This window comes from Carlito syrichta, unplaced genomic scaffold (genome assembly GCF_000164805.1).
Source record: "Carlito syrichta isolate Samal-C Ts95f unplaced genomic scaffold, Tarsius_syrichta-2.0.1 Scaffold106297, whole genome shotgun sequence".
Classification (NCBI taxonomy): domain Eukaryota; kingdom Metazoa; phylum Chordata; class Mammalia; order Primates; family Tarsiidae; genus Carlito; species Carlito syrichta.
Window position 1 is genome coordinate 29,793 of NW_007050393.1, and position 20,571 is coordinate 50,363.

General features: G+C 44.0%; 1 protein-coding gene across 1 annotated transcript in view; it reads right to left on the minus strand.

Moving 5' to 3' along the window:
• Nucleotides 1-20,571, minus strand: part of LOC103269571 (tyrosine-protein phosphatase non-receptor type 9) — a gene marked incomplete at its 5' end in the record, with an annotated part of 49,029 nt that overhangs the window by 19,717 nt on the left and 8,741 nt on the right. Inside the window, 4 exons of the mRNA XM_021716839.1 lie at nucleotides 1,601-1,694; nucleotides 10,745-11,073; nucleotides 13,211-13,321; nucleotides 19,543-19,648. Coding sequence (XP_021572514.1) covers nucleotides 1,601-1,694; nucleotides 10,745-11,073; nucleotides 13,211-13,321; nucleotides 19,543-19,648 — 640 coding nt within the window. The remainder of the gene's footprint in view (nucleotides 1-1,600; nucleotides 1,695-10,744; nucleotides 11,074-13,210; nucleotides 13,322-19,542; nucleotides 19,649-20,571) is intronic.

Here is a 20,571-nt window from a genome sequence, read left to right on the forward strand (position 1 = left end):
TAATTCTGACTACTTGGAAGGCTGAGGCGGAAGGATCGCCGGAATCCAGCAGGTCGAGGCTGCGGTGGCCAGGAGCGGCCACTGCACTCCAGTCTGGGCGACAGAGTGAGACTCCAACTCAAAAAAAAAAAAGAAAAAAATGTAATACCTATGTAGTCATTACCTGAAAGGTTGGATGCTGCTATAAACAAGTTATGTTAAAAAGCATGTTACAGGCCAGGCAGGGTGGGTTATGCCTGTAATCCCAGCACTTTGGGAGGCAGAGGCGCGAGAACTGCCAGAGCCTAGGGTTTCAAGAGACCAGCCTGGGCAATTTAGCAAGACCTCGTCTCTACAATTAAATAAATAAAAATTAGCTGGGTGTGGTGGCACATGCCTGTAACTCCAGCTACTTGGAAGGCTGAGGCAGAAAGATCTCCTGGGTCCAGGAGGTCGGGGCTGCAGTGAGCTGTGATCATGCCACTGCACTTCAGCCTGAGTGACAGAGTGAGACTCTGACTTTAAAAGAAGAAGAAAAAAGGACCTTACAAAGGAGTAAGTGATGACCACATTACAGGGATGTGTGAGATGCAGGATGAGTGAAAGGGGGATGCTCATGCTAGCCTCAGATTCTCTTGCTTTAGGAAAAACTTTCCAGGGACAATACCACACATTCAGAAGGGTATAAAGATGCTGTGTCTGGGAAACCTTGGGAGACTGACTCAAAAAGGGGCTCAAACAATGACAAAGACACAGGTGTTAAAGGTGCAAATGGGTCGGGCTCGGTGGCTCAGCCTAGAACCCCAGCACTTTGGGAAGCCGAGGCGAGTGGATTGCCTGAACCCGTGGGTTTGAGAACAACCCGGGCAACTTGGCAAGACCTTGTGTCTACAATAAATTAAACAAAAAAATTAGCTGGGCATGATAGCACGCGCCTGTAGTTCGGCTACTTGGAAGACTGAGGTGGAAGGATCCTGAGCCCAGCAGGTAGACGCTGGGGTGTCCATGAGTGTGCCATGGAACTCCAGACTGGGTGATAGAGTAAGACTCCAACTCAAAAAAAATAAAATTAAATTAAATTAAAAAAAAATATATATATATTACATATGTGATCTTTAACATGTACAGATAGGATCAAATCAATCCACTCAATAATATAGTCACTTGACCGCTTCATCTCTGTCCCTAGAAATTTAAGTATACACTACTTGTCCACAGTGTTTTTCAGATATAGGCAGATAAGCAGAGGTTATTTGGAATCCAAGTTGCCTTGTATGGGTACATATGCAATGACTAACTGAATGGTACTATATGAACGTGATGTTACATCTAAGAGGTAAAAGGAGAAATAATTTAAGATTTCTCAGGCACCTACAATATGGCAGACCTTATGCTATTAGCAGTCATATCAAGGAGTTCATTTAATTTCCACTCAGTGTGGTGAGATGGGCATTTCAGAACTTGCCAACGGTCAGACTAGTCTGTAGCAAAGTAAGAACACAAACCTTCTCTCTCTGGCCTCAGAATCCATTTTCAGTCTATCACAGTGCTAGTAAGCTTCACTCCGAAAAAGGCTAAGTTTCCCTCAGTATTTCTAAAAAGATGACACTTATCTGTCTACCTGAGTATGGCCACTTCGCTTCGTCAGCTTTACTCTGGTTTGGTCCAGGCAGGGTACATCTCCATAACGGTTCTTTTCCAGGTTTCCTGGGGACCTGAAGGAAATGAAACAAACAACCTGGAATAAAGAACAGTGAGGACAGTGTGTGTACACACAGTCTAGCAATGCAAAGGTGGGTGTCAATCACTGCTGAGGGGAGACAAGGGAGCTCTTCACTTTCTGGTCTATGCAGTTCCATATTGTTTAACATTTTTTATGATAAATATGTACTATTTATAGAAGTAAACATATTTCCATGCAAAAGAGACGGAGTCCTGAATGGACTAAGATAGAAATTAGTACTGAGAAGTGGGGTCCTGCTGTAACAAACACTGGAAATAAAAATGTGGAAGCAACATTAGAACTGGGTCACAGACAGAGGCTGAAAGAATTTGGAGGTGCATGATAGAAAAAGCTTACACTGCTGGGTGCAGTGGCTCACACCTATAATTCCAGCACTTTGGGAGGCCAAAGCAAGAGGACTGTCTTGAGTGCAGGGGTTCAAGGCCAGTCTGGGAAATTTGGCGAGACTTTGTCTCTAAAGTAAATAAGAAAATTAGCTGGGCATGTTGGCATGTGCCTGTAGTCCCAACTATTTGGGAGGCTGAGGCAGAAGGACTGCCTGAGCCCAGCAAGTAGAGGCTACAGTGGCCGTGAGTGTACCACTGCACTCCAATCTGGGTGTCAGAGTGAGACTCTGACTCAAAAAATAAAAATAAAAAAATAAAGAGACTAAGAGACAAAAGTAGTATTTAATACGTACTCACAAACTTCCCATTTCTGATGCTCTTTATCTTTTCCTGAAGAAGAGAAGAGAAGAGAAGAGAAGAGAAGAGAAAAAGCTTACACTGCCAAGAAAAGAGCATAAAGGGCAATTGGGTATGGGTTCAGCAGAGCCAGTCTCAGCCTTCATAGAGATTACCTAAGTGGTTGTGAGTAGAATGTTGGCAGAAATTTGGGTGGCAAAGGCCATTCTGATGGAGTCTCAGACAGAAATGAGCATCATGTTTTAAAAAAAGAGAGAGGGAGGGACAGACAGATAAATGGTACACCATCAAAAATAAATCTAGCTACAGAGGAAAATGTCAACTCATTCTCAAAAGGTGTTCAAACCAAATCTCTTATTATTATTATTATTATTAGAGACAGTGTCTTGCTCTGTCACTCAGGCTGGAGTGCAATGGTGCAATCATAGCTCACTGCAGCCTTGAATTTCTGGGCTCAAGCAATCCTCCTGCCTTAGCCTCCCAAAGTGCTGGGACTACAGGTGTGAGACAACACACGTGACCCCAAATCTCTTAAATTCCTGTTTAACATGCTGGGTTGACAAGTATTGACTCCACTCCATTTGTCCAGTGGCTTCACTAAAATGTGATAAAGGAATTTTAGGCAGCAACCCCAAAAATGACAGCAGAGACATCAGCAAACAAAGAAATTTCAACCCATTTAGGGAGACAGAAAGCAAATGGGAGGATTTTGCCTGACTTGACCAAATTCAGGAAGCTAGTACCCAGGGAGATACTTACAGAGAGACAAAATGATTCATCTTCAGAACTCCTATACCCTGCAAGGCAAGGTGTGGTACAATGCTAAAAACGGGAATAGGCAGAGAAAAGTGGCTCATGCCTGTAACCCCAGTATTTTGGGAGGCCAAGGCAGGAGGACTGCCTGAGTCTAGTAGGCAATTTGGCAAGACCCCATCTCTACAACAAATCAAAAAAGTAGCCGGGCGCGGTGGTGAGTGCCTGTAGTCCCAGCTACTTGGAATGTTGAGGTGGAAGGATCACCTGAGCCCAGCAGGTCGAGGCTGAGAAGGCTGGGAATATGCCACTGCACTCCAGTCTGGGTGGCAGAGTAAGATTCAGACTCATAAATAAGTAAATAAATAAATACAGGGGAATAAATGAAAATGCAAGTGATACAAGGGGGGGACCCAAAATTATCATTTGGAGGGTGGGTCCCTTGTAGTACAGGCTTCCCTGCTAGGCGAGTGCTCTAAGAAAACATTGGCATCAGTATACCAGCTGGGATTGCTGTGAAAGGCTGTGTTTGGATTCAGTGAATTCTTTTTGGAGACTCTTTCAACACATTTGCCCATTTCATGATGGGTGATTTACGAGTGCACCTGCCCACACCACACTGAGGGCTCAGCAGTTTTTGACCAAAAATGGCATGACCCCCCTGCCCCATCCTTCCTGTTGGCCTGGTCTCCCCCTGATTTTTTTTTTTTTTGTCTCCCTGATAAGAAAAGTCCTCAAAGGGAAATGTTTTGCCAACGTGGAAGGAGTGAAACAAAAAACAGCAGAAACACCAAAAGGCATCAAAATGGACGAATTCAAAAACTGTTCTAAGAAGTGGAAAAAAACGACTTGATAGGTGTATTGCATCAAACAGAGAGAACTTTGAAGGTGGCTGAAGTTTAAACATGTAAGAACAAATACACAAATTTTTTTTTGAGTTCGAGTCTCACTATGTCACCCAGACTGGAGTACAGTGGCCGCCCCTGGCCACCGCAGCCTCGACCTGCTGGACTCCGGCGAACCTTCCGCCTCAGCCTTCCAAGTAACTGGAACTACAGACACGCACTACCACGCCTGGCTAGTTTTTGATTTATTATAGAGATGAGGTCTCGCCAAGTTGCCCAGGTGGGTCTCGAACCCGCAGGCTCAGGCAATCCACTCACCTCAGCTTCCCAAAGCGCTGGGATTACAGGCTGAGCCATCGAGCCCAGCTTGTGAACTTTTTTTTTGAGTTGGAGTCTCACTCTTGTCACTTGGGCTGAAGTGCAGTGACATGCCCACAATCACCACAGCCTTGACCTACTGGGCTTAGGCAATCCTTCCGCCTTAGTCTTCCAAGTAGCTGAACTATAGATGCATTGCCACCATGCCTGGCTAGTTTTTGAGATTTATTGTAGAGATGAGGTCTCACCAAGTTGCCCAGGCTGGTCTCGAACTCCCAGGCTCAGGCAATCCTCTCACCTTGGCCTCTCAAAGTGCTGGGATTACAGGTTGAGCCACCATGCCCAGCCTATTGTGAAATTTTTAAGCAGAAAAATAAATTATCTGAAAATATCCAGAGAAGAAAAAAACAATAGATCATTAGAGGGACTGAGAAGGGGAAGAATAACATCAGACTCTTCATAATATCACTAGTCATTAGAAAGTCATTGTCTTAAAAATGCTGAGATAAAATGACTTCCCACAGAATTCTATATTCTGGTAAAATAGAATATAAGTGAAGAAAGAAGATGCTATGAAGCCAGGAAACAAGATCCCACAAGGGAAAGAGGGAAGACTGCAGGATGAAAACTGAGGAGCAGGCCCAGTGGGACCACAATAGTTCAGGTTGGAGCAAAAAAAGAAACAAAAAGTTCTGGAACCGAGGTCTCCAAGGAAAAAAACAACTGATTACCTGAAAAACAAGAATGGTTGTGTAAAGTAAATCTGGTTAAGCACATGGAAAAATAATGAAGACAGGTCATTGGAAAACTAAAAGTAAATGGAAAAATTAGGTAATCAGCTCCAAAAGAAGGGAAAAATGAAATTGGTAAGACTATTTAATATATTTGATCCTTCTTCTTTTTTTTTTTTGGTTAAGTAGGAATCTCACTCTGTCACCCATGCACACAGCTACCACAACCTCAACTTGCTAGGCTCAGGTGATCCTTCTGCCTCAGCCTTCCAAATAGCTGGAACTTCAGGCACATGCCACGATGCCCGGCTAATTGTTTTGATTTATTGTAGAGACTAGGTCTCACCATGTTGCCCAGGCTGGTTTCGAACCCACGGGCTCAGGCAATCCTTTGCCTCGGCCTCCCAAAGTGCTGGGATTACAGGTATGAGCCACTGCACCTTGCTATATTTGATTCTTTCACAGTAGACTACTTTGTGGTCAAAGAAAAAAACAAAATTATATAGTCATACTAACATAAACAGTGACTACAGATGCAATAAAAAACGTGGCATATAATTATATTAAAAAAGCAGTCAAAAGAAAAGTGGAAATGTGATATAAGAGTGAAATGCTCGCCTACAATAAAAATCAGTAAAAAGCATTATAAGCATTTTAATTTAGAATTAAATTAAATTCTACAAGAAATAACTACAAGCATTGAAAACACGGCTCCAGGCAGCAGAACTGAAGGGAGGCAGGAGCCTGCTGTTTCTTTTGCCATTGCTTTTTTTCTTTTTTGGTTTTGAACAAATTACTTACATACATTATTAACCAAAAGAAAAAAAAATTACAAAGCCCACACACACAAAATAATACTCTGATTTGCTCAGGATCATATGTGTTTGTAATAGTAAAAACAAAATAAGTTGGAAAGAAATTTAACATATTCATATAAGTAGCTGCCTATGGGAGTGGGGAGAGCTGGGGATGAGGAGTAAAAGAAATTTCAACTTGACCATGAGTTCTTTCTTTTATTTAGTAAAACAAGATTTGAACCAACAATGACAAAATATTAACGCTTGTCAGTGTTGATTCCGATGACAGGAACATAGTTATTTGTTGTGTCATTCTCTGTACATTTCTACATATTAAAAAATTCCCCTCTTCCCATGCAAATATGCCCAGTTAATTTAGTACAAAGTTGCAAAGACAATTAATGGAAAAGATACTTTTCAGCTGGGCTCAGTGGCTCAGCCTGTAATCCCGCGCCTTTGGGAGGCTGAGGTGAATAGATTGCCTGAGCCCGCGGGTTCGAGACCCACCTGGGCAGGCGAGACCTCGTCTCTACAATAAATCAAAAACTTAGCTGGGCGTGGTGGCGTGCGCCTGTAATTCCAGCTACTCGGAAGGCTGAGGCGGAAGGATCGCTAGAGCCCAGCAGGTCGAGGCTGCGGTGGCCAGGAGCGGCCACTGCACTCCAGTCTGGGCGACAGAGTGAGACTCCAACTCAAAAAAAAAAAAAAGAAAGAAAGAAAAGAAAAGATACTTTTCAACAAGTGGTGCTGGAGCAACTAGACATCCATAAACAACATTAAATGGGGCTGGGCATGGTGGCTCATGCTTGTTATCCCAACTGTTGAGGAGGCCAAGACATGAGTACTGCTTGAGCCCAGGAGTTTGAAACCAGCCTGGGTAACACAGTGAGATCCTGTCTCTAAAAAAATTTTAAAAATTAGCCAGGCGTGGTAGTGTCTAGAGTGCCTTGGGAGGCTGAGGTGGAAGGACTGCCTGAGTCCAGGAGGTCAGGCTGCAGCGAGCCATGACTGTACACTGCACTCCAGCCTGGGTGACAGAGTGAGACCCCAACTCAAAACATTTAAAAGTGAACATCAACCTATACTTTATACAACTTAATTCAAAATGGATCACAGGTCAGTGCCCACCTGCAGTCCCAGCTACTTGGGAGTCTTAGGTGGGAGGTCTGCTTGAGTCCAGCAGCTCAAGGCTGTAGTGAGTTATAATCATGCCACTGCATTCTAGCTTGGGCAACAGAATGAGATCCTATCTCTAGGAAAAAAAAAAAAAAAGAAACAAAAACTACACACATACAAAACAGTGACATCACCAAATGCTGGTGAGGATGCAAAGACACGGGATTATTTGCACACTGCTGGTGAGAATACAGAATGGTACAGCCGTTCTGGAAAGAAGCTGGGCAGTTTCTTATAAAAACTAAATGTACAATTGCATATGCAGCAATTGCAGTCCTGGGCATTTATCCCAGAGAAACGGAAACATGTTCATACAAAACCTAGACACAAATGCTCATACTGGCTTTACTTGTAATAGCCCAAAACTGGAAACTCAGAAGTCCTTCAACAGCTAAATGGTTAAACCATGATACATCCATACCATGGAACACTACTCAGTGACGAAATGGAACCAACCATTGACAACATGCAACTTGGATGAATATCCAGAGAATCAGGCAATCCCAAAAGATTACATGCAGTGTGATTCCAATTATATAACAACATTCGGGAAAGGAAAAAACTACAGGAATGGAGACTAGATGAATGGCTGCAGGGGTTAGAAAGCCTTGTGGTGATGGAATTCTGTATTTTTTTTTCTTTTTGAATTGAAGTCTCACTCTGTCCCCCAGGTCGGAGTGCAGTGGCATGCTCACGGCCGCCCCAGTGTCAACCTGCTGGGCTCAGGCTATCCTTTTGTCTCAGCCTTCCAAGTAGCCAGAACTACAGGCGTGTGCTACCATGTCCGGTTAATTTTTTTACTTATTGTAAAGTTGAGGTCTGGCCAAGTTGCCCAGGATGTTCTCGAACCCGTGGGTTCAGGCAATTCCCTCACCTAAGTCTCCCAAAGTGCTGGGATTACAGGCTTGAGACACCGCACCCAGCCTGCATATGTCTTACAACTGCGTGTGAATCTAAAATTATCTCGTGATAAAAGTAAGAAAAAAGGGCTGGGTATGGTAGCTGATGCCTATAATCTCAGCACTTTGGGAGGCCAAGGCGAGAGGATTGCCTGAGCCCATGGGTTCAAGATCAGCCTGGGCAACTTGGCGAGATCTCATCTCTACAATAAACCAAAAAATTAGCTAGACATGGTAGTGCAAACCTGTGGTTCCAGCTACTTGAAAGGCTGAGGCAAGCTGGGTTCGGTGGCTCAGCCTGTAATCCTGTGCCTTTGGGAGGCTGAGGTGAGTGGATTGCCTGAGCCCGTGGGTTCGAGACCCGCCTGGGCAACTTGGCGAGACCTCATCTCTACAATGAATAAAAATCAGTTGGACGTGGTAGCATGCGCCTATAGTTCCAGCTACTTGGAAGGCTGAGGCAGAAGGATCGCCAGAGCCCAGCAGGTTGAGGCTGCGGTGGCCGGGAGCGGCCACTGCACTCCAGTCTGGGCAACAGAGTGAGACTCCAACTCAAAAAAAAAAAAAAAAAGAAAGGCTGAGGCAGAAGGATTGCCTGAGTCCTGCAGGTAGAGGCTGTGGTGACCATGAGCGTGCCACTGCACTCCAGCCTGGGCAACAGAACGAGACTATGACTCAAAAAAAAAAGAAAAAGAAAGAAAGAAAAAAGCAAAAGAAGTTTCTCAATCCATGGAAATCATGGGCAACAATGAACACTGATATCGACTTCACAAAGCAGCATTCCAAGGCAGACATTATTTGTTCTCGGTAAGCAGCTCTATAGGGATCTGGTGGAAGACAGAGGTCTGGAGACAATGAGGATTCTGAGTTCTAGATCATCAAGTAGGGGCTCGAGACAAAAGCAAGACCTGGAAGCATTCGCACAAGACTGGAACATGCTCTCCGACTGTTGCACGGCAGCTGGTTTGGGTGATGCTGAGAGGACAATTCAAACCCGCTTTTCTCATGGGGGAACCCCTGATGGAGGTAACATCTCAAGGACGTCACAACAATGGATAACTGCAGAAGCACGAAGAGCAAGGGGAGGACCCCCATAGAAAGGGTGCATCTTCCTAGACAGCAAGCACTCCTCCCTGCTGGGACCTCCAGGGTAAGCATGTATATCCTCTTAGACAGCCAGCACTCCTCCCTACAGGGACCTTCAGGGTAGCATGCATCCTCTTAGACAGCAGGTACTCCTTCCTGCAAGAAACCCATGGCAAATGTGCATCCTCTTAGAGCACACTCTTCCCTGTGGGGACCTCTTAGACAGGGAGCACTCCTCCCTGAGAGGCCCCCCGGGAAAGTGTGCATTCTCCTATACAGCAAGTACTCCTCCCTGCTCTAAGACCCTTCCTTGACTCAAGTCTGTAGGGGAAGCTGCTTAGGAGAGACATGAGATGTGAGCAGGGTCTCAAGCTGGCAGTGAAGGCACAGAGCTGTGTGGGAGAACAAAATCCATCTTCCCTGACGTGCAGTCTGCCTTCCCTCTTTCTCCTGTGGACTTCTTTCTCAATTGCCGCTTCTCTATAACATCCCTCGTCTGTTTCCCAACTCAGTATTTCTTCTTTCTTTGCTAAAAGACTCTGTTCCTACGTCTTCTTCAGAGCACGCTGACTAAACTAGAAGGGAATTACACAAGGGGAAAGGAACCCACAGAATCATGGGTTCTTGAAATATTTAAGAGACAAGGCAAGTGGACATCAGAGTCCAACAGTCACAAACCACATAAAGGACAACTGAAGGGCAAGAAGGGTAATGACTTGCATCACTCACAGAGGGAATCTTTGGCTAAGTTGGAACTTGAGCCCGCGACCCACTACGAGACAGCTTCCCTGACTCTTACTAGACAGGGCTCACTAGTTGGAAAACCAAGAGACTTCTGCTGCAGTCAATTAAAACATGGCAAGAGAATGATCTATATTCTGCTGCTGACAACAGGTACCAAGGAGTTAGGAAGCAGAGTTCTAAACTAGCCAGGTGGTTTTGTGGTGGGACACGGGTAGAATGAAAATCCCAAGGAGTTAAATTCCCAATAGACAATTCCTCTGCTCTGTGGATTATTTTAATAAACCAGGCACCCCTCCTCAGAATATAATGTTGCATTATAAAGGTTCCAGGAAGAAACTGCCCAAATGAACAGACCAGTGCTCACACTGAAGACAAGAATAGAGAACAAGCCATTTGAGCCTACCTTTAAAAAACAAAAGCAAAAAGGCCGGGCTCAGTGGTTCAGCCTGTAATCCCAGCACTTTGAGAGGCTGAGGAGAGTAGACTGCCTGAGCCCACGGGTTCGAGATCAGCCCAGGCAACTTGGAGAGACCTTGTCTCTACAATAATAAAAAGATAAATAAATAAATAAATTAGCTGGGCATGGCAGCGTGTGCCTGTAGTTCCAGTTGCTTGGAAGGCTGAGGTGGAAGGATTGCCGGAGCCCAGCAAGTCGACACTGGAATGACTATGAGCATACCAATGCACTACAGCCTGGGCGACGGAGTAAGGTTCCAACTCAAAAACAAAAAACAAAAAAAATCTTGCATTTCAGGAAAATATCCAAAAACATGTCAAACAGTGATTCCCTATTGCTACCAAAGACTTTCAGATATTTCAGAGCATAGGGTGCTAGCAACAAGCATCAAAGCAGAAGGTACCTCTCTTGGAGGAAAGAAACCATCATCTGAGTCAGAATGATGCTTCTTTCTTAAGGAAGTGAGGTGAGGCAGAGCCCAGTGTCCGGAGCATCCTGGGAACCAACCACTGCCCCAAGCCTTTCTACTTACATGGAACAGTGGAAAGTGCCGACGGGGTTCTCACGGCGGATGTCTTCATATTCCTCATATATTCCCTGCTTCTGCCTGGTGTTCACATAATCCACCAGCTCTTGGATGGTCATGGCATGGGGACCTGGAACATGTACTGAGTCCCAGTCTAAGGCAGGAGGGAGGGAGAACAGGATGATCTCATCGAAGGGATCTGGGTGGCCGTTCACCTGGGGTAGGAACTGGAAATTCCAAGTGGCGAGGTCAATTTTGACGTACCCACCCAGGTTTTCTGGAAGGCACTCCCTGGGTAGGTGCTGGGTGACCTCGGATGTCTTTAATATCTGAATCTGGAAGACCAGAAAGAAACATGTGAGTATGTGAGGAAGATAAGGCACACAGGTAGAGAAGATAAAGAAGAAATGTACTTATATCTGGGGAATGGGATGAGATTTGCTTAAAATTCTTGGTATGCTTAGAAGAGAAGTAGACCCCATTTCACCTGCCTGGGTTCGAAGTTCTATAAATTTGCTAGATAAAAGCTTGAGTTCTCACAATGTATATCAAATTCACTCCTGGATTTAGGAGCCCTGTTCTATGTTTTCTGAAAGGTCAGTATAGTGAACAAAGGCTTTATACTATTAACAAGGCTTCCAAGTTATCACATCATGCTGGTACTCTTTTTTTGTCCACTAAGAATGCATAGGTAGTAGCTATTTTTGTCAAACTCATACTAAGGCAACCAATTCTAGGCCAATTCTAGGTCTCTTTGCTTGAGTTTTACTCACAGCTTGGTATGGGTGTTCTCAAAGACAGGCTTCCTATGAAAGTGAGCTACTTGGGGGTGGAGTGGTCCAGGAGAAACAACAGAGAAGTGATCCTAACACTTCATCCTGCTCTCTGCTCGGACACAGCCATACTGGACCACATTGGCCTAGCTGGTTCTCCTCAGAATCTCTGTGGTATGTGAAAGTTCTTCCTAGAAGCTTGTCTCTTTATTGCCTCTTCTTGAAATCCCCTCATTTCCTCCTCTGCCTCTTGAGGGACCAGCACATAGCTAATCTCTTCCGTGAAGCCCTTCCTGACTACCCCAGGCAATACTCTCCTCTGTGCACCTGGTTCCCAGGTCCTCTCACAGGGGTTTCTCTCCCCATCAGGACCATGAGTTCCTGGAGGGTAAAGACTGTCTCAATTGAATTTGAATTCACAAGACCCAGTGCTTGTAAAAGGTGCTAAAATGTCTTGAGTTTACACATGCATGTATAATTCCTATCATTCAAATACAAGGATTGCCTGCAGAGGCAACTCAAGAGTGTTCTCTCAAGGAAGATCTCTCCCGCTTGAGACATCAGGTCTCTAAGCAGCTTCCACAGAACCAAATGCCTTCCCCCTCCCGCCCAAGGTGCTTCAGCTATAAAGACCTGCATTATTATTCGTTTAACTTCATAATTCCTTACCACAATAATCTTTGATAATACCTCAAAAGAACATCTTTATTCCCGGACTTCTTCTTCTTTTTTTTCTTTTTTTTTGAGTTGGAGTCTCACTCTGTAACCCAGACTGGAGTGCAGTGGCCGCTCCCAGCCACTGCAGCCTCAACCTGCTGGGCTCTGGCGATCCTTCCGCCTCAGCCTTCCAAGTAACTGGAACTACAGGTGTGCACTACCACGCCCGGCTAATCTTTTGATTTATTATAGAGATGAGGTCTCGCCAAGTTGCCCAGGCGGGTCTTGAACCCGCGGGCTCAGGTAATCCACTCACCGCAGCCTCCCAAAGGCGCGGGATTACAGGCTGAGCCACCGAACCAGGCTTCCCGGACTTTTTCACATGCCCTTTCTTTCAATCAGCGACTGAAACCATAATCTTTCAGTCATGGGTTATTCAAGAGATGATACCAGAATTAAGGTAATTCTGGAGAACACTTTTGAAATTGGGAAGCGACAGCTGTTTTAAGAAAAAAATGCCAAGAATAAATGTAGAAGAGACCACCACCCTGATGGTCAAAGGGATTAAATGGTGTTTCCAGTTGAACAAATTGAAATGTTAGTTCCACTAATGCTGTTATATTAAAAGTTGTTAAATATTAAAGGCCAGTGCAGCACTAGGTTAAATTCTAGAAATAGCAGCCATCCTTAAACTGCCTTCAGGACACACTCCTTCAGTACTATCTTACACAGGGTGCTACGGAGAGAGAGAGCCAGATAAACCCAGCCCAGTCCCAAGCTTCAGGGAGCTTGTAGGACAGCATCTACACTGAGTCAGCTACTGAAAAACAGAGAATGTGAGCAGACATACCAACATAAGCGGAAAAAGCTCTAGGGGACAAGCCAGGGGGAATTTCTGAAGGGAGACAATTAATAGGCAGGAATTTGCCAGTAGAGATGGGGATGTATCTGTACACCTCCACACAGGAGAAGGCCAGGGGATCAGGAGAAGGCTGGGTGCCTAGGAAAAGGCCGGGTGCTGAGGAGAAGGCCAGGTGCTCACCCTCTCGCGGACTTTGTCCTTCAGGAGGAGGCTGATGATAGAATAGGGCACTCGGAACCAGATGGGAGCGCCCACAATCAGCACCTTCTTCAAGCGAGCCGGAAATGCTCCCTGTGGAGAAAACGTGGGAGGGTTTAAGGCGCATCAGAACTGGACTGTTCAGGCCTGAAGTTGAGGCTTTCTGCGCTTCTCCCCAGTCTCACCCAGCAGGGGGAGTCTACAGCCCAATGCAGGCTTTACCTGAGTAGCTAGAGGGAAAGTAGTTAAAAGAAAAAGGAAATTAGAAGCTGACATGCCTCTGAAAATAACAACATTAAGTTCATGTCTACCATAAGCTTTATGGATCAAAAACTATTCTGATGTTTCTCATCAACAGCTTCTTACATGTCATTCACAAGCAGACATAAATGTACCCTAGTAAAGTTCTGCTTATAAACCTCAAAGGAGAAACTAGATCATGAATAAATTGAACATTAGACATTTCTTTCCTATCTGTCATTCAGCATATCTGTGTATGGATAATCATTTATTTTTCATCTATTAATTCATCTATGTATCTATTCAATCAATAAATATAACCTAGTAAGCACGAGGGCAAATGAAGTCTCAGATACCAGAACAGAATGTCCCAAAGCCTCTCTCTAAAGCCCGAGAAACCACCTTTCATCTCTTCCTTCAAAGATGCAACAATTTACTTCAGGGCCTAAATACCCAAGGCTCCTTTAACTGCCAGATCAAAAACTAGTCTAGAGAAATAGCTCTATATTTCCACAAAATGATAAATAGGAGATAGAAGCCATTATGTCTTCTTTACCAGAGTGAAGACTTGCAGACCCATGCCTCGTCCATTTAAACAATAGTGCGGCACCTTTAGACGTGGTCAGGAAATGGGTAATGCCTTTTGGAAGGCATCTGGCATTATAAATCACTAAAAATGTACATACTTTTTGATCAGCTTTATTTCTGAGACGCTATCCTTTAAAAAATGAGCAGAAACACAAAGATTTATAAAAACAGTATTACTGTATATTGATAAAAAATAATACTTTAAAACTGGAGGGCCAGGTGTGGGGGCTCTTGCCTATAATCTTAGCACTTTGAGAGGCTTAAGTGAGAGGATTTCTTGAATCTGGGAGCTTGAGACCACCCTAGACAATATAGCAAGAACTTGTCTCTACAAAAAATGAGCAAAGTGCGGTGGTGCACTCCTGTAATCCCAGATCCACAGGAGGTTGAGGCTGAAGGATTGCTTGAACCCAGGAATTCCAAGTTGCAGTGAGCTGTAATCAGCCACTGCACTCCAGGCTAGGTGATTGAGACCCTGACTTAAAAAAAAAAAGTAATAACGAGAATAATAAAAAGACTGGAAAGAATATATACGTTCAGAAAAAGGTAGTGGTAAACAAAATTTTATAGCTTACAGTAAGCTGTTAAATAACCTTTGCAATAAAGATTACAAAGAATTTTTACAACTTTGGAAAATGCTCACAATATAACGTTAAACTAGACAAGATCAAACAATAATCTTAATGTTGTTAAAAAAGAAAGAAAGAACATACTTTCATACAGAAAAAAAAGATCATGGCCAGGTGCAATGGCTCAAGCCTGTAATCCCAGCACTTTGGGAGGCTGAGGTGAGACGATTAACTGAGTCCATGGGTTTGAGACCAGCCTGGGCAACGTGGTGAGACCTCATTTCTACAATAAATCCAAAAAAATTAGCCAGGCATGGTGACACATGCCTGAAGTTCCAGCTACTTGGAAAGCTGAGGGCGGAAGGATCACCTGAGCCCAGCAGGTTGAGACTGCAGTGGACGTGAGCATGCCACTGCACTCCAGCCTGGGTGACAGAGTGAGACTACGACTCAAAAAAAAAAAGATCATAAAGAATTATATCAGCCAGGCTCGGTGGCTCAGCCTGTAATCCCGCGCCTTTGGGAGGCTGCGGTGAGTGGATTGCCTGAGCCCGCAGGTTCGAGACCCGCCTGGGCAGCGAGACCTCATCTCTACAATAAATCAAAAAATCAGCCAGGCGTGGTAGCGCATGCCTGTAATTCCGGCTACTTGGAAGGCTGAGGTGGAAGGATCGCCGGAGCCCAGCAGGTCGAGGCTGCGGTGGCCTGGAGCGGCCATTGCACTCCAGTCTGGGTGACAGAGTGAGACTCCAACTCAAAAAAAAAAAAAAAAAAAAAAAAAGAATTATATCAAAAGTTCAACTGAGTTTATCTTGGATAAGGAGGATTAGGAGTTATTTTGAATTTCTTCTTTATATTTTCTATAATACCTTGTACTGATTTTACTTTGTTATAATCTTAATTGAAATCTACTTTAAAAGGCTGGATGTGAGAAGACAATGTTGTAAAGATGTCAATTCTAACTAATTTAAAAGTGACTGTATCCAAATAAAATCTCAAGTGTTTTATTTCACAGAACTTAACAAAATGACTCCAAAATCAAAAGATGAAAATAATTCTTTTTTTAAAAATATTTTCTTGGCCTGGCATATTGACTTGGGTCTGTAGTTCCAGTGCTTTGGGAGGCTGAAGTGAGAGGATTGCTTGAGCCCAGGAGTTGGAAACCAGCCTGGGCAATAATGGTAAGACCATGTCTCAAAATACAAACAAAGAAAGAAAAGAAAACAAAATCTTCTCATCAGATGCATAATTTTGAAAAAGTAGGTTGGGCACGGTGGCTCATGCCTGTAATCCCAGCACTTTGGGAGGTGGAGGTGAGAGGACAGCCTGAGTTCAGGGATTCAAGACCAGGCTGGGCAACTTGGCAAGGCCTAAATCAAAAATTTAGCCAGCTGTAGTTCGGCAAATTGTAATAGGAGGTCTTACTTGGAAGGCTGAGGCAGGATTGCCTGAGCCCAGTGGGCCAAGACTGCAGTGGCCGTGAGCATGCCACTGCATTTTAGCCTGGGCGACAAAGTAAGACTCTGACTCAAAAAACAAATAAATAAAAATAAATAAATAAAGGAATGTTCATAATAGCACCATTTATAACACAGGTTAAAATCCCTTATCAGAAATGCTTGGAGTCATAACTGTTTCAGATGTTGGATTTTTTTTTCCAGATTTTGGAATATCTGCATATACATAATGAGATCTCTGGGGGTAGGACCCAAGTCCAAACACTAAATTCATTTACGTTTCATAAGTACTTATACACATAGCCTGAAGATACTTTTATACAATAATTTTAATAATTTTGTGTATGAAACAAAGTTTGACTGCGACCATTCCATGAGGTCAGGTATGGAATTTTACACTTGTAGAATCATGTTGGTGCCCAAAAAAGTTTCAGATTTTAGCGTGTTTCAAATTAAGAATGCTCAGCGTGTAGCAAAAATAAGGAAACAACAAAAGGAGCCGTCACCAGAAAAACAGATATGAATAAACCACTGCACTCATCAATCGATCATGAGTCCTTCAATCCATCCATGAAAAGGAATGAGTTGGTGGGTTCCGTGGCTCAGCCTATAATCTCAGCGCTTTGGGAGGCGGAGGTGAGTGGATTGCCTGAGCCTGCGGGTTCGAGACCCACCTGGGCAACTTGGCGAGATCTCATCTCTACAAAAAATCAAAAATTAGCCGGGCGTGGTAGCGTGCTCCTGTAGTTCCAGCTACTTGGAAGGTTGAGACAAAAGGATCACTGGAGCCCAGCAGGTAGAGGTTGCAGTGGCTGAGAGCGGCCACTGCACTCCAGTCTGGGTGACAGAAAGAGACTCTAACTCAAAAAAAAAAAAAGAAAAGAAAAGAAAAGGAATGAGTCACAGCTACATACCGTAAGAGAAACTATAGTAACATAGGACACTGTTGAGTGTAAAAAGCAAATCCCAGAAAACAACATACAGTACAACATCCTCTTCCTCTCATCTCCATTGTAGAGCTCTGACAGTAAATAAACACTTCTAAAATCCAGTTCAATAGTGATCCCAAGTGAGGTCCTGGAACAAACACGGCTCAGATTCCAAGACCAGTGTTACTGACAGTGCAGCATGTGATTCAGTGAGGCCTGAAATCAGTTTAGTTGGTCATGACTAACATTCCAGAACTATGAAATAGAATAATCCAAGTGATTGAGGTGCATCTTTTACATAATGAAGGTATAACTTTTGTTGTGAAGCTTTGTACTTTGTTTTATAAATACGTAAACACAGATTTATGTACAGTTATCCTCAATAATGAAATTGAAACAGTTCTGAAAACTTTACATTTCTTTCTTTTTTTTTTAAGGAGGAGTCTCACTCTGTTACCCAGGCTGGAGTACAGTGGCATGCTCACAGTCATCACAGTCTTGATCTGCTGGGCCCAGGTGATCCTTCTGCCTTTTAAGTAGCTGGAACCAGAGGCACACACCATCATGCCTGACTAATTTTTTTTATTTATTGAAGAGGCAGGCCCAGACTGGTCTTGTACCTCTGGCCTCAGGCAATCCTCTCACCTCTGCCTTCCAAAGTGCTGGGATTATAGGTGTGATCCACCATGCCCAGCAACTTTACGTTTATTTCTAAGTTTGACCCAAAAATTCACTGGGAAGCAAAATCTGACTTGAAAAGACATAGTCATCGTTTATTCTTCCTCAGTTATTATGAATAATAACACATTTTACTGCAGAAATATTAATATGCTTGATTACAGAGTAGCATATATAACAAATTCTCTCTCTTTTTTTTTTTTTTGAGTTGGAGTCTCACTATCATCAGACTGGAGTGCAGTGGCACCATTATGGCTCACTGCAACCTGACTTCCTGGGCTCAGAAGATCCTTCCATCTCAGCCTCCTGAGTAGTTAAGTACTACAAGCACACACCACCACACTTGGCTAGTTTTTAAAATTTTTTTGTAGAGACGGGGTCACGCTACATTGCCCAGGTTGGTATTGAACTCCTAGACACAAGCAATCCTCTCACCTTGGCTTCTGAAAGTTCTGTGATTATAGGCATGAGCCACCACACCCAGCCCACATTATCTTTTAAAGTTTAACAATTTTACAACACCTCTGGACCTAAGAGATTGGAATAAGGAATTATGAATCTTAATATAAAACTTAGTCCAGGCTCGGTAGCTCAGCCTGAAATCCTAGCACTTTGGGAGGCCGAGGTGAGTGGATTGCCTGAGCCCACGGGTTCGAGACCCGCCTGGGCAACTTGACGAGACCTCATCTCTACAATGAATCAAAAATTAGCCGGGAGTGGTAGTGCGCCCCTGTAGTTCCAGCTACTTGGAAGGCTGAGGCGGAAGGATCGCTGGAGCCCAGCAGGTCGAGGCTGCAGTGGCCGGGAGCGGCCATTGCACTCCAGTCTGGGTGACAGAGTGAGACTCCGGAAGGCTGAGGCGGAAGGATCGCCGGAGCCCAGCAGGTCGAGGCTGCGGTGGTCGGGAGCAGCCATTGCACTCCAGTCTGGGCGACAGAGTGAGACTCCAACTCCAAAAAATAAATAAATAAAATAAAATAAAATAAAATAAAACTTTACCCATATACATTTAAATCTATTTGTATGCATATAGTTAGGATACATACACCTTTGTGTACTAAGTCGAAACTTAAAACATACTTCTGATTAGACTGAGACAAAAATGTCTGAAAAATCACTAGCCAAGTGATAATTTTCACAGGTACCACACCTAGACATTCATTCATTCTTTTCCTACAAAAATCCAGGAAAAGGACATCCCACTTTTTAGACTCAGAATGGGCTGGGCTCCGTGGCTCAGCCAGTAATCCCAGCACTTTGGGAGGCCAAGGTGAGTGGATTGCCTGAGCCCACGGGTTTGAGACCAGCCCAGACCAACTTGAGCCTGAGACTTCGTCTCTACAATTAAAAAAAAAAAAAAGACTCAGAATGTTCACATGCAATTTTTATTTAATTAATAATTCTTCCGTCTTTACCTTTAAGATGGTTTCTTGTTCTAACTAAGGAGAGATAAGTCATCATTTCCAAGTGATCTTTTTTTTTTTCAGTTAGAGTCTCACTCTGTCACCCAGGCTGGAGTGCAGTGGCACACTCACAGTCACTGCAGCCTTGACCTCCTGGGCTCAGGCCATCCTTCCACCTCAGCCTTCCAAGTAGCTGGAACCACAGGTGCGTGCCACCATGCCCGGCTAATTTTTTGATTTATTGTAGAGTCGAGGTCTCGTCACATTGCCCAGGCTGGTCTTGAACCGCTGCGGGACTATAGGCATGAGCCATTGCACCCAGCTACCAGGTGACTCTTAAGCTGAACATAACGCCTGAATTTTACATCCTTCCTAAATCTTTTCCCAAAGAACACAATGAAAACTCCCACTCATTTCAGGAGAGCTGAGAGAGCTCTGCCACAGTCTTACCTTCAGCAGGTTCAGGACTTTCTTGCCAAGATCCAGTTCGAAATTGGTATAATTAGAACCACACATGTCATAGATAAACACCAATCCATTCCTTTGAGTTTCAAAGCTGTAAACCAACCAATAAACAAAAACATGTATAAGTAACAAGATGGATAGGGCAGGCTGGAAGCCATATACAAAAACAACACCAGAGAGTAAGGGGCACACCTGGGGGAACAGAATAACTGCCTGCCTGAACACAGGTCTTATAGAATGATCATTTATTTTTGCTATCTGCTGTGCTTACGAATGTGGATTCATCCAGATTTACCAAATGCCAGACTTCTGGGCTGAGGATGCCTTAGAGCAACTAAGTTACAAACATTTAAACTGTCTTCGTCCATGCCTCTGAATCTATCTTTCCAAATCCTATAAGGATTTGACACTCAACCCACAAGCTTCTTTCTCCATGGAGGTCTCCCTGATAACTGTCATCAAATATTCTGCTTTTTCTCTCCTGAAGCCCCACAAATCTGCCTGTGATTTTTCTTGTGGCTCTAACGTACTCTGACTCTCTGTATTCATCTGATTCTCTCCTATAGGGCAAGAAACTCTGTGTTCAACTCATTCTCCTCAACAGCTTGTAGCCCAGTTCTTGAAAATACAGGATCACTGAATTGTAATTTGACAGATGAAAGCCCATCTCTAAGTAAGTACTTTATACCTTTGGAAAGGTGTTTGAACAAAACTTGCTCTAGGCTCTCTGATGGTGAATTTGTCGCTTATGACTCAAAGGAGGAAGAAAACAAATTCGTAAGGGGTCTTTGGAAAGCATTCTAGAAAATAGATTAAGAAGTAGTAGCTGGGCTTGGTGGCTCAGCCTGTAATCCCGCGCCTTGGGAGGCTGAGGTGAGTGGATTGCCTGAGCCCGTGGGTTCAAGACCTGCCTGGGCAACTTGGTGAAACCTCATCTCTACAATAAATCAAAAAATTAGCCGGGCGTGGTAGTGCACGCCTGTAGTTCCAGTTACTTGGAAGGCTGAGGCAGAA